A 13,022-nucleotide genomic window follows, 5' to 3' on the forward strand; every position below is an offset into this window, starting at 1 on the left:
AGTAGCACAGGAACATACAGAGCAGGAGGGAGAGACAGGTATAGTAATCATCCACAACTATTTTCAGTTGCAGCTGATAAAGGATTTAGAAAGTTTATTCATGCAGGCCCATATGACAGAGAATGTGCATCTTCTTTTTGTTTTATATTTTAATTTACTTAATTGTGTTGTGGTTTGCTGTGTTTTGTGTTGTTTCATTTTAAATTTGTTTAAAAGGAAAAAGCTGAAAATTTAAATAGTTAAAAGTTAAAATGTGAATATTTTGTTTTTGTATTATATGATTTATTTATTACATTTTATGTGGAGTGAATAAATAAAAGTATATTTACGGTGGCCCCTAGAGACAAAGCACGTAAAAACACCAAAACACGTACAAAGGACAACAGAAGTGCTCAAAGGATGCTAGGGGCAGTGTTGAGCTTTTGTTACCTAGTGTGGTAGTAACAGGTAAATGAACTTTTTTTTTTTAAATTATTTGAATATATATGAGTGCTTGTGTATAAATACACAAACAATACACATATGCTTTCAATTGTGTAATTTAAGTGATCTAGGTAGCTCTGTTTTGGAAGTTCAGTTAAGGCTAGAAATGTGTTTTGGAGTTTGTACATGCTTTTTGGAGTTTTTGGAGCTGATTCGGAGCCGAAAGAGTTGTCTTTTTAGTGAGCCGAGCCGAAAGAGCCGGTTCTCTAAAAAGAGCCGGAAAGCCCATCACTACACTAAATAGAGTTAAAATGATTCCTAACACCGGCTGGATCACTAGCTATCATTAGCTAATTTTAGCTTTCAGAACTGCTAGTGTGGTACAGCCCGAGTTCCAGCACTAGCCAAGGAGCCCATATTCAGTTATAATCTGTTCTAAACTTTACTGTCAATGATGTTTCACCTTTTACAAAGACAGAGAGCGAGCAGGGAGGAGAGCGGTAAGAGGTGAGAGTTGGCACATAGTCAAAGTGAACACTGCAGTTATAATGCTAAGCTAGGTTTAGCATTATAACTGCAGTGTTTGTGCGTTTGTGGCAGTGCAAAGATGAAACAAGGACGAAGGAGAGACAGGAGACACACTGAGGTGGAAAAATAAATGTTGAACAAAAAATGTAAAAAAAAAAAAAAAAAAAAAAAAAAAAAAAATCACAAAATAATTTGAACATGCATTTCATGGATGCTTCACTGCACAGTGAACAATCTACATAGAAGCATCCATGGATATGATCAGTAGCCATTAACAGGATTCACTGCACTCCAAACACAGCTGGAATACAATGGAAAAGTGGGGAAATCGATTTCCCCACTTTTGGATACGGTGTACCCACTGGCCCGCGTTAGTCTGCACAATAAAGTGAGAGTCTGTGTGAATCTGAAAACTTTAATTTAATAAATGTAATGAATGTAATATCTTAACAAGGAATGGAAGCAATTTCTCCAAACTGACAAAAATCAAAGATCCACTTCACAATGACATTGTGTGTTTTGTGAAGAGGCCATTACTAAACAGATGTAAAATCACAAAGCAGCTAATTATTAATCATTTGATAATTTATTCTGTACAACACTGGCTGATGGTTTCTGACTGTCTCTGTAAAAATAAAATAAAGGTTGGGTCAAATGGATCTGACTACAAACAGGTAGAGCAGTCCCCGCCAACAGCACATCCCTAAAAACAGACATATATACACTATGCATAAAGACATATGTACTCTTTTTCCTGTGCATGCGTTGGGAGTACATGTCTACTTTGAACATTATGCAGAGACAGCCACAGTGTTGGATACAAACTGCTGCTCCACCCAAATATACATCTTCTATCAGTAGCCTTAAAAACAAACTGCAGGTTCATGAACTTAAAAAGCTCGTCTTTATTTGAAATGAGTTCCTGATTATCAGAAAGGCTAAAAACCACCACAGAGAATTTAAGTCCTGCATTCTGCCAGTGTTTCACATTGTGAGGAGCAGTCACACAGACATACAGTAATTCACACATGAGAACATAATTAATATACTCCAAACTACACAACACAGAAAACACAGTGCAATATTCACATCTATATACCCCTTTATACAGCCATATTTCTATGCAGACAGCTAGTGTTTCTTTGTCTTCTCCTTTTTCTTCTTCTCTTGATATTCAAGGATCTTTTTGTGAAATATTCCTGCAGGACAAAGGAAATGCAAATCAGGTTGGACTTTTACTGCAGCACAATTACCAAAGAAGTCAAGTGCATGACTTAACATAAGTCACAAATGTGAGGACTTGCTTGACTAATCTTAAATAAAGACTTGACTTTGTATTCATAGCACAATATTTCTCTGTTTTATTATTGGAAAGCACTTTGGTCAACTTTGTTGTTTTTAAAAGTGCTATATAAATAAAGTTGGATTGGATTGGAATATTTGGGCATCAGACAGACTTTAACTTTCCACCATTTCAAATAAAGAGCTACAAACTTTAAATGAATTATATGCTTAACCAGAAGGAGAGTGACGGAGCCTAATGATCAGAGAGCAATCCTGTACACACACACACAGATTATATATCTACATGTCAGGAACTCAGTGGGGATGTGGCGTACAACACTAGAGGCCAACTTCAAGCCCATAGCGCAAGTCACCATCAAGTGTGGGATCTACCAATGAGACGCTCTATCATGTCATCATTTCGTCCTTTATTTTGCTCAGACTTCTAACACACTGGTGTACATGGTTGTGGGTGTTGCACCCAACCTCATGTGGCTCTTACTCTATTCCAATCAAATGACTGGTTCAGTGAAGCACACAGGCCTTTCCCTCTCCTCCTGTCATTTGTTCTTGAATTGTTGACTGGATTCTGGTGGCGGTGCTCTCACTTGGGTATTGTATCACTTCCTTGTTATCACTGTATCATTTATACTCCAGGGTTAAACTGGGCAGAACAGTTCAGGTGTCCATGTTACATTTGTGGTAGTTCAGCATCAAGCTAGTGCTACTGAAGAGAAACAAGCATGAAAAGAGTCAGGGGTTTTTTAAATTTCAAAGCAAAGTTTCACAAAAAGCTCAACAAACATCAGCAAACACACACTGTGTGTTTGCAGACGTGTCCCTCCCTCACTTTTATGCTCATTGTGTCAGATGTTTAGCTACTCCTCGGCCTCATTTACTAATAACAAAAAGTTGAAGCCTATTTGCAGCTCTGGAGGCCAGGATTAGTGACTTGACCCGGCTTAGCACCCTGGAATATCCTGTGGTAGCCAGGCCCATGTAGTCAGTGGGGTCAAAGGTAGCTGTGGCAGGGGTGTGGTCTCTGACCCGCTGCAGTGAGCTCATCGGGCGGTGCCGGGATGACAGAGGGACAGGTGATTACGATGGTACTAATGACTCTCTACCCTTTTATAGTAAATGGCCTGGTAAATGGCCTGTATTTATATAGCGCTTTACTAGTCCCTAAGGACCCCAAAGCGCTTTACATATCCAGTCATCCACCCATTCACGCACACATTCACACACTGGTGAGAGAGCAGTGTGCAGTGGAGGAAGCCACAAGGGCACCACAAATGTGATAATCTGGAAAAAAAGAAGTAAGCCTAAGGGATTAAATGTTCCACTAGAGAAGTCTTGTGCTGCTACGCTCAGCCTTTGACCAAGTGACAGATATTGTCACTTGGTCAAAGGCTGAGTGCACCCTGGTGCACCCTGAAGTCATGCAGGCACTGTTTTAGGTCGTCTCCCGGGTATCCCGAAAGAAATACTGAGAGCACGTCGTTCATGTCTCACACACTGAAAGAACTGCACGAATAAGTGGGCATTAAAGACTGTAGACTGAAATTATACAATCACAGCTCATATATTTAACAAAACATGCACAGTGAAAAGTGTAGAGTGTGAGTCCCTGGGATTGGGATTACTTCCTTTATTTACGAGCTGTAGTTGAGTACTAACCTTGCTGTGGTCCAGGCTGCTGCTGCTCCACCTCCTGGATAAACAAGTCAAACATCTGCGTCTGAATGAACTTCTTGACAAAGTGTCGAGTGACCTTGGGCTCGATTGCCTTGTAGAAGCTTCTCTTATCAAACACCCCACCTTCTCCAGCTCGTGCGTATTTTACATATGAGGCATAATGGCCAACTGTTTTCACGAAGAATTGCAGGAAGGCTTCAGAAACCACTCGGTTTAGCTCCTCCCCCACTGAAGGAGAGGACAGAAAGCATTTAAGAATGATTGAAGAAACACTGTGCTACATGTGTTCATGTGCTGCTGTTCACCCACCTGATGCATTTTGTCTTGTACTTAGAGCCACTAATATTTCAGCCTGGAGCTTTGGAGGCAGGATAGTGCCTTCATCACCAATCTGCAATTGTGACAGAAGCCCTTTTGTTAGCTACAAATCCTGACCTAAGGACTTTAACATTTTAGGTTTTTCATCATTTGACAACTCTTACTGAAACAATGAATGGGTCCTTTTTATCCTCAGACAAATCAACCACCAGCAGCTGTGTTATACACAAAAAAGGACCAGAGTAAGGACAGAGTGCCAATATTAACACCGTAATATTAACACCATCTTTTTGGTTGTTTTTATGGTCTCCATGTTAACTCACATCAGTCTGGTCAGTGACTTGGTCCAGCAGGCGCTTCTGGACTCCCAGTAGATAGGGGGTAGGTGCCATCACTACATCGATGAGGATTTCTGGAACAATGGAGATGAAGGTATGCTGCCAGGTGAAAGGGTAGAGCAGGGCTGCTACTGCATGAATGACCTGAGACAATGTGCTGCAGACAGACAGAGTCGACATCAGAGGTGGTATCGCGATGGTAACACATGTTTGTGATTAAAAAAAACAATTTTTCTCTTCTTCTTTTATAGCTTAAGTACACGTAGCTGCGCCTCACTCAATGTTTTAATATGTTAAGCAGTAATACTGACTGAAAGGTGTAGATACAAAAACACACTGCTTCATGTATTTATACGAGTTTTCTTTTCAAACAATAAACATGTATTATTATTTGAAATTTTGTATCCGATGCAACAAGAACTAAGATGTCAGGGATGGGTTAAAGCTGTGATTGGCTCTGTCCAGTCCCAGTGTTTTCACACAGCAATGCTAGAATCTAATGTAAGAGTGGGATGTAAAGTGGTGCATCAGAGGTGCATAGATACCAGAGACACTAAACTGAGCAGTTGGCAGTGTTTCGTGTTGTGTAATCAAACTGAGCACAGATCAGTTAATTATAAAATCTACAAAGAGCATTCGGTAGTGAACACAAACATAACATTTGTCAACAAGAATCTATCACCCAGAGAGATCTTTGTGTCTGTGGTTAATATCTAAATGTTCGGACTACGGTCGTTTCAGATTTTGGAGAAACTATAAAATTCATTCCTTTGACTTTAGTCTCACATAACATGGCCCAGGATCTTCTTCTGCACATCCTGAACTGTTACTACTATTACACTGTTGGTAAATTACCCACAAATCTTTCTAATCCAGTCGTTTTTGCAGCTGCAGGCCTTACACTGACTTCCCCTGTTTATAGAGTGGTACGACCGGGGCTACGCTGTGCAGTAAATGACATAAAAGTATACCTTGGTATGATTAAAGTATGTGTCTGAGTGTATAGACGATGTGATCTACCCAAGTTCATCTGCGATGAAAATGATCCGTCTCTCCAAGACAGCCGCTGCAAACACCAGCAGCACTTGCTGGTCCGTCAGGCAGCTAAAGAGCGTGGCAAAGTTGACGTGTTCCAGCCAGGAATCCAGCGGCCGGGTCAGACTGATGATCTGGTGGAAAGTCACCACTGTCACAAATATGTCAACAGTGGTGCCAGCATGTCATCACTCAACTGACAGGGCTCTGCTTTTCAGCTCTTTCTATATCACCGTTTCTTTATATTTATTCTTCTTCCACTTTAAAAAAACTGCCCATAAAAATGTCTTTACAAAGCCAGAGAACCATGTTGTCCCCCACCCTGAGGTCTGGTCACAAAAAATGACCACCATCAGTGAATACCTGAGATGACTGTGAGCTGTTGAAACATGGTCTATGACGGGTGTCAGGTTTCTGCTCTGAGACAGAGGCTGGGTAATGCAAAACATGTTCAGACAAGTCCTCAGAAACATGCCAGCCTGAGGGATCTCTTATAGTCCCTGGGTTACTGCTCTGTGTGACCTGCCTAATGTAGTTTTAATACCTTTAACTGCTCAACATATATATTATTTTACAGATAGAGGTGTGTGGTTAGTGGGTTTTTCGGCTCTTTGATGTGTGCCGTTTCGTTGTTGATATTGAGACATCTACTCGACGACTGTAAAAATCTCCTTGATCACTGCAGAGGGCGTTCCTACCAGCATGCATCATTTTAGGCTGTCTGCAGTTTGCTTCCAGACATCGTTTACTGCTGCTTTGTCTCTAAATGCTTACTGCCACACTGACACTTATTTTCAGTGCACAGGGGGCTTACATGACGTGGCTATATTAAAAGCACTTCAGATCACTCATTACAATCAATTTAGCTGTGAACTCTTGTCATTTCTTGACCTCAACATTCACATTTTGGCTACAAAAAGAAAAAAGGAAGGTTTTTTTTCTCAGCACTAATAATGCTACGAATGCTAGGTATGTGGTTAAATTATTTGAAGACGCTGACATTATATGAAATCACTAAAATGTTTGTGAGGTCTGAACTTTTGCCAATTTTAATAACAACGAATGCTACGTTAGTCACATTTGTTGTCTTTGTCCCAAGTTTAACAAGTAACACCTGTTGAAGTTACGGAATTCAGTCCTGAACAGTTTACATGTCTTTAGGCTGTTCCAACAGCATTGCACTGAATATACCTCAAAGCTGAGAGAGAAGCTCTAACAGGGCATGAAAACAAACAGTCCAATGTCAACACATAGGCTTACTTCTTTCTTTCCAGATTATCAAAACCGTTTACATCAGGTGTGGGAAACGAGTCAAACAGCACGTGATGTACGTCATTATGTGACACGACCACAGAGTGACCAGGAGAATATTACACGCGAGTTTTCTGGTAAGTTAATAGCCAAGAAGCTGAAACCTCAGACTTTTTTTGGTTTTTCCTTTTTGCATCCCTAGTTATGTGTCCGTAACAGTATGGCCCTCGGAGAACAATATAAAAATTTAAATGGCCCTTCACATGAAAAAGGTTCCTCAGCCCTGATTTAAACAGATGAAGAACTGAAATGAACCAGAAAACACAGATAACAAACTCACAGACATGACAACCTGAGCTACACACATTTTAAAGGATCGTTGTACTGTGTTTTGAACAAAAAGAGATATTCTGAGTCTAAATTTACTAATGGAGTTAGAAGATGAGATAAATGAGAGTCTTTTCTTAATAGACATCAAAGAGGCGCTCACTCTGACCTCAGTGCCCGACTCAGGAATGAAGCTCTTAATCTCCACTGTGTTCCCTGGTGCTGGGAATTGAGCTTCTCTAAGTTTCTGCATGAATGGATAGATCATGGCCATGGAGATCTGCCGGCGCTTCTCCACCTCGTCGAATATCTGCACACATGGGAGAGAATAGTCACAAACTCAAAGTACGACATATGCTAAAGCAAGATTATTTTATTTTACTTGTGTTGTTATTGACTTAAATATCTAATTTCAATTTGTTCCGTTTTATGGACAAGCTGTCTCAAATCCTCACAGTCAGTAACACAATTAGTTAATCATTTAGTTTCTACCTTCACACTTGAACATATGACATACTTCTGCTTTGGCTCTCGGAGGAGGTGGACGCGTCTTTCACCCCCTCCTTCCCTTATTTTCCCTGCTGCTGCCTCTATGTCCTTGTCTGGTCTCGTCTGACTCTAACCCCGAGAGAGCCTCTCATTCTCGCTCTTGTTCTCTAAAAACTAAAGAAGAAGAACTATGGATTTGATCAACTGGTCCCTGAATGCAATTGACACTCTATTCTCGAAGAGAAGCCTGGGTTCGGGAGAGCCTGAGTGTCCTGGAGGGACATTCCCTGCAGGATACACGATGGAAAAGATCTGGGAGGAGCTCACAGCTCTTAAACGGGAGATACACCTGGAGACCAGTGATGGACACTAAGAACAACTGTCTGTTCGTTCTAAAACAACATATCCATCATCTTTCATGCAGCTACCCTCCCCCCATCCGATGTGGACAGTGGCTCAGCCGGAGGCACGATCGCGAGATTGCAGCGTCCCAGATGCAGCTGTGCACACTGGCATACTCCCCCATGTTGCTTGTCTTGTGTTTTTATGGTGCGGTGATATTTCTGTTTTTCATGTGCTAGAGTTTTTGTCTTCTCCTCATGCCGACTCCTTTGGGGATCAGTATGAGCAGACATTCTTTTTCTCTCCTGATCTGCCCTTTTGTGTTACATATTTTGTTGTTTTTTCCTTTTGCGCCCTATCCTGACCTGTCTCCCCAATGTGAAGTTTGTGTATTGTATGTACGGTCGGCGAGGTCTGTCATCTACTTCCCATTAACACTGTTGGCATCTTCTGTCGTTGATGGAGAATGAAATGTAAAAACAAAGCTAACTTTCCAGTTTAGATGATTTATCAGCAACACCTTCCCAAGATACTGTAACTTGCTACCTTGTATCCTCGCTGTGTTGATACTGGTACACATGAAATCCCATCTCATCCCAACCTTTGTCTTTTATAGGAATGCCATAATTACGAAGCAGGATTTCATCTTCAAATTCAGGGTTCATTCTGGGTTTTTCTGTACCGAACACGTTTCTCTTCTTCCTCACTACTGGGTATATCGCCATGGTAACTCATGCTGCAACCATAACCTATTGCGGAGCAGATTATGTTCCAGATTAGAGGTCAACAGGTATGAAATCACTGACTACTGACCAGTAATTTCTCTGGAAACTAGTATCAGCAATCCTATAAGACAGTACTGTAGTATAATATATAGTATATAGTAGGATAGTAAGAGGGGCTAAAGTCTTTATAGTCTCTTAATATTTTGTTGTTTCCCAGGTGATCTGTAAAAAAATATAAATTCTTAAGCACAACTTTATTGATTTTTTTCCAGCTGGCTACAAACTATTGTTCTATAATAAAAGGACAATAAAGCAATAAAACACAGAACATCAGCTCATCTGATGTTCTGTGATTATAAAACATCTGTTTGTGGATGACCTAATATCACATTTGCATGTTGAATAAGCTGCTTTTAGATTTTTATTTCTACTGCAGCTGCAGCTCAAAGAATACAAACTAAAACGACTGTTTAAAATCAGTTTCAATGAAAAATTTCAGATTCACACATATGTATAAATACAGAGTTGTGATATTGATTAGTCAGCTTTCTTTCTTGGCTTCAAATAGCTAACATTTATTAAAACAGCACCGGCCTTTTTAACCAAAGCATGTTGCTTTCAGACTATGGGTTTAACTTCCTCATGTATTTCCAACAGTATAGTTTTATCTTGCTTCATATAAGCAGTTGCTTTACTGAAAGTAATAATAATAATAATAATAATAATAATAATAATAATAATAATGGATTGGATTTATATAGCACTTTTCAAGGCACTCAAAGTGCTTTACAATTCCACTATTCATTCACTCTCACATTCACACACTGGTGGAGGCAGCTACAGTTGTAGCCACATAAGTACACATAACTGTGATTGAATTGAACTGAATTTGACCAATTTAATTTATAATCGCACCAAATCACAACAACAGCCACCTCAAGGCCCTAAACCCTCAACCCCAACACTACCCCTTTCATGTGAATACACAGGGAAATCCATAATGATAACCAGCATTGTGTGACCGTGTATTCTGACTGTGGATGTTAGGATGATGCCCTGGGTGTGTTTAACCTGCTTACAGGGCTTGGTGCCAACTAAACCAAGTACTATTAACTGCTACCAAAGTAATCTGACTACGCACAACCTCTGCAACAAGTTTCCTAAAATTCAGCCAATTTTTCTTCCAGAGCTGTTGTGCTGAACTCACCTTGGAGAAGAGCCCAAAACAAGCCAGTGTACTAATGATGCAGTAAGCCTCAGGTGGTCGCGCTCCTCTCCCTCCTGGCTGTGGATCAGAGAGTGAAACAAATATCAAACAGCAGTTTCCAAATGAGGACACTCTGCAAAGGACAGCTTCTGAACACTGACCAATAATCTCCTGCAGTATCCATTTCTTCTGCTGCCATCGATCTCAGTCAGAACAAAGGAGAAGGTCTCACTGAAAATGGACAACAACAACTGAAAACAGGGGCTGTAGGCTGGTTTACACAGAACAGAACCCTGAATACTGCTCAAAGGTTAAAGACCACCTGATTGACATGCATTACCTGTGGTACTCTGTCAAAGGAGCCCAGTTGATGCCTTCTGGGAAACAAAAAAGTGTGATTGCCTTTAAAGTCTTCTCCTCCTCCTCCTTCTGAGATCTCGCCATTCCATCTCTCTGCAAGTAAATATAAAAGTTTAAATCACTGTTTCCAAATAGATACATACATCATATGTACAACTGATTATAACTGTACAATTGTACAAAACAAAATTAAAGGAATACTTTTTAATCAGAGTATATCATTACGTTAACTGAACCTCTCTGATATAGATTTGGACAGTTAAGTAGCAGAGCAGGTCGTTTCAGCTGCTTTGGTGTTCATTAAATTAATGCAACAATTCCCAGAACAGACATAGTTTTTTTTCACTAGTTTTGCATTTAGCCAGGGTCAGTGTCAGCACTGTTAGCATGTCAGAGAGAATATTATGCTGCCAGTAAAATGACCAAGTGATGGTCTGGCACGCATATTCATGGAGGGACACACAGACCGCCAGAGGCTAGGCAGCGCCACCCCTGACTACTATTAGGTATCAGAATGAAATCCATGGATCCACTGTCAGAACCCTGCTTTGGTGCTCTCCTTAACCAAATCCAAAATAACTCCAGTGAGAGACAAATATATTTTGAATGACTGCTCTATCTACCAGTGGATAGTTTTGCCCCTCTGGTGTTGGTGCCAATTCTTTTCTGGGTCCTTCTCATGTATTGCCATTCCATATACCTGTTCATCTTATCTGCTATAATGGCTGATGTTAGCTTCCATGTTGTGCTGAGACAGATTTTAGCCGGTAGTTGGAAAAGACGGGACCCCTCTGTGGGGATCAGGACTGTCCGGGCTTTCAGTTAGACAGTGGGTTCATGCTCATTTGGGCTGTCAGATGTTCATGGAGTGCAGTTAGTTTTGCCGCATGATGTTAGAGGCAGTGCTGTCCCTTCTCTCAAATCCTTTCTGAGTATCTTCAAAATATACACAGCAATGACATTAGAATGTCATTCGGAGGCCGGGGACTGTGAGTGTCAGCACCACAGTCCAGGATGAGACAACAAACATCCACAAGTACATCAGTAAGATGGCCCCAACTGACCGCATGCTCAGTGAATACCTCAGGCAGCAGAAACCCAAGAAAGAGGAGGAAGAGGAGGAACCATCGTGGAAGGACAGGCCCCTGCACGGTATGCACCACCGGCAGATAGAGGAAGTGGCTGATATTCAGAAATCCTACCAGTGGCTGGACAAAGCTGGACTGAAAGACAGCACAGAGGCACTAATCATGGCAGCACAGGAACAGGCTCTGAGTACAAGATCCATAGAGGCTGGGGTCTATCACACCAGGCAAGACCCCAGGTGCAGGCTGTGTAAAGATGCCCCTGAGACAATCCAGCACATAACAGCAGGTTGCAAGATGCTAGCAGGCAGGGCATACATGGAACGCCATAACCAAGTGGCCGGCATAGTGTACAGGAACATCTGTGTCGAGTATAACCTAGAAGTCCCGATGTCAAAATGGGAGACGCCCCCAAGGGTGGTGGAGAATGACTGAGCTAAGATCCTGTGGGACTTCCAGATACAGACGGACAAAATGGTGGTGGCTAACCAACCAGACATAGTGGTGGACAAGCATATTTGGCCTTCACGATCATACTGACCTTGGGAAACTGGTAGGTAATCTGAGGTTCGTAGGTATTGCTGTCCTTGGCCTTCTTGAGGCTGACCACCACCAGATACTCAAAGAAGTACTGACCACTGGCATAGCGGTGCTGCCTGGTTGTGTTCTCTGCTGCCTCCAGACCAGGTGGCTCTGTAAGCTCAGGCTCTTTGACTCCTATGTGAAGATAAAAAAGAAAACACAAACACATTTAGTGTGCTTGATCATGCATTTCCCAATAGTTCTTATTTGTATGAATACAACACACCAGTTAGAAATTGGAGAAGTTACAACATTAAAGACCATATATGATACACACAAACACACTAATGAGAGATATAAGAGAGAGAAATGCGAAACACCAGCTACTGTTAGACAGAGCAGTTCCTTGAGACTATAAGAGTAGACTGACGACCCTATTCAACCTATGACTTGATGCCTCACACATGGTACCTGGAATGTCTAGAACTACAGTCTAAAGAGCTTGGAAAAAAAAGTGTCTGGACTGACCTGACTGAGGGGTTCAGGCCTGTACAGAAAAGCAGTGGGGACAGAGCAGCTCCTCCTTACTAAATCCTGCACTTCATGCAGAGTTGTGCTATTGAAGTTGGCCTGTAGTGTTGTTCGCCCCATCCCAGTCTGATGAAAGCTCTTAGATCATGTATAGTTCTAGTCATTCCAGGATTTATGTTTGTGACACAGAGTCATAAGCTTTCTTGTAGTTAATCTAGGTTGTGCACAGTTGGTCAGTCTGGTCTAAAAGTCTAAAGTGACTTTTCTATCTACCAGAAGTAGTTGATAAGTAAAATGCTTGACCTTGTCTTCAGCAGTCAGTTATATCAGTGGATACTGGATTTTCTCAGTGACAGTCCACAGATGGCAAGACTTGTGCCCCACACCCCACTGGTGGTACTCATCTCAAATAGGAATAAGGTGAGGTGCACAGTCTGAGGGGTGCTCCCATAACAACTTCTCCCTAAATCATCATTGCTTTGAAGTAGCAGAGATGGAGCATTGTGAAGGACATCACACTGTCACAATCTTTTCACCCAGCTCCCCTCTGACAAACAGTATA

The 13,022-nt window shown here is 41.4% G+C and overlaps 1 protein-coding gene across 3 annotated transcripts in view; it reads right to left on the bottom strand.

Moving 5' to 3' along the window:
• Positions 1-1,352: 1,352 nt before the first annotated feature.
• dennd2da (DENN/MADD domain containing 2Da) overlaps positions 1,353-13,022 on the bottom strand; it is a 32,618-nt gene continuing 20,948 nt past the window's right edge. For all 3 annotated transcript variants that reach the window (XM_026154252.1, XM_026154251.1, XM_026154253.1), the window contains 11 exons: positions 11,949-12,124; positions 10,303-10,415; positions 10,124-10,193; positions 9,963-10,040; positions 7,369-7,509; positions 5,607-5,755; positions 4,572-4,743; positions 4,413-4,463; positions 4,240-4,321; positions 3,913-4,158; positions 1,353-2,150 (listed from right to left, as the gene is read on the bottom strand). In XM_026154252.1, coding sequence (XP_026010037.1) covers positions 2,083-2,150; positions 3,913-4,158; positions 4,240-4,321; positions 4,413-4,463; positions 4,572-4,743; positions 5,607-5,755; positions 7,369-7,509; positions 9,963-10,040; positions 10,124-10,193; positions 10,303-10,415; positions 11,949-12,124 — 1,346 coding nt within the window. In that variant the 3' untranslated portion in view covers positions 1,353-2,082. The remainder of the gene's footprint in view (positions 2,151-3,912; positions 4,159-4,239; positions 4,322-4,412; positions 4,464-4,571; positions 4,744-5,606; positions 5,756-7,368; positions 7,510-9,962; positions 10,041-10,123; positions 10,194-10,302; positions 10,416-11,948; positions 12,125-13,022) is intronic.

Source organism: Astatotilapia calliptera, chromosome 20, assembly GCF_900246225.1.
Source record: "Astatotilapia calliptera chromosome 20, fAstCal1.2, whole genome shotgun sequence".
Lineage (NCBI taxonomy): Eukaryota > Metazoa > Chordata > Actinopteri > Cichliformes > Cichlidae > Astatotilapia > Astatotilapia calliptera.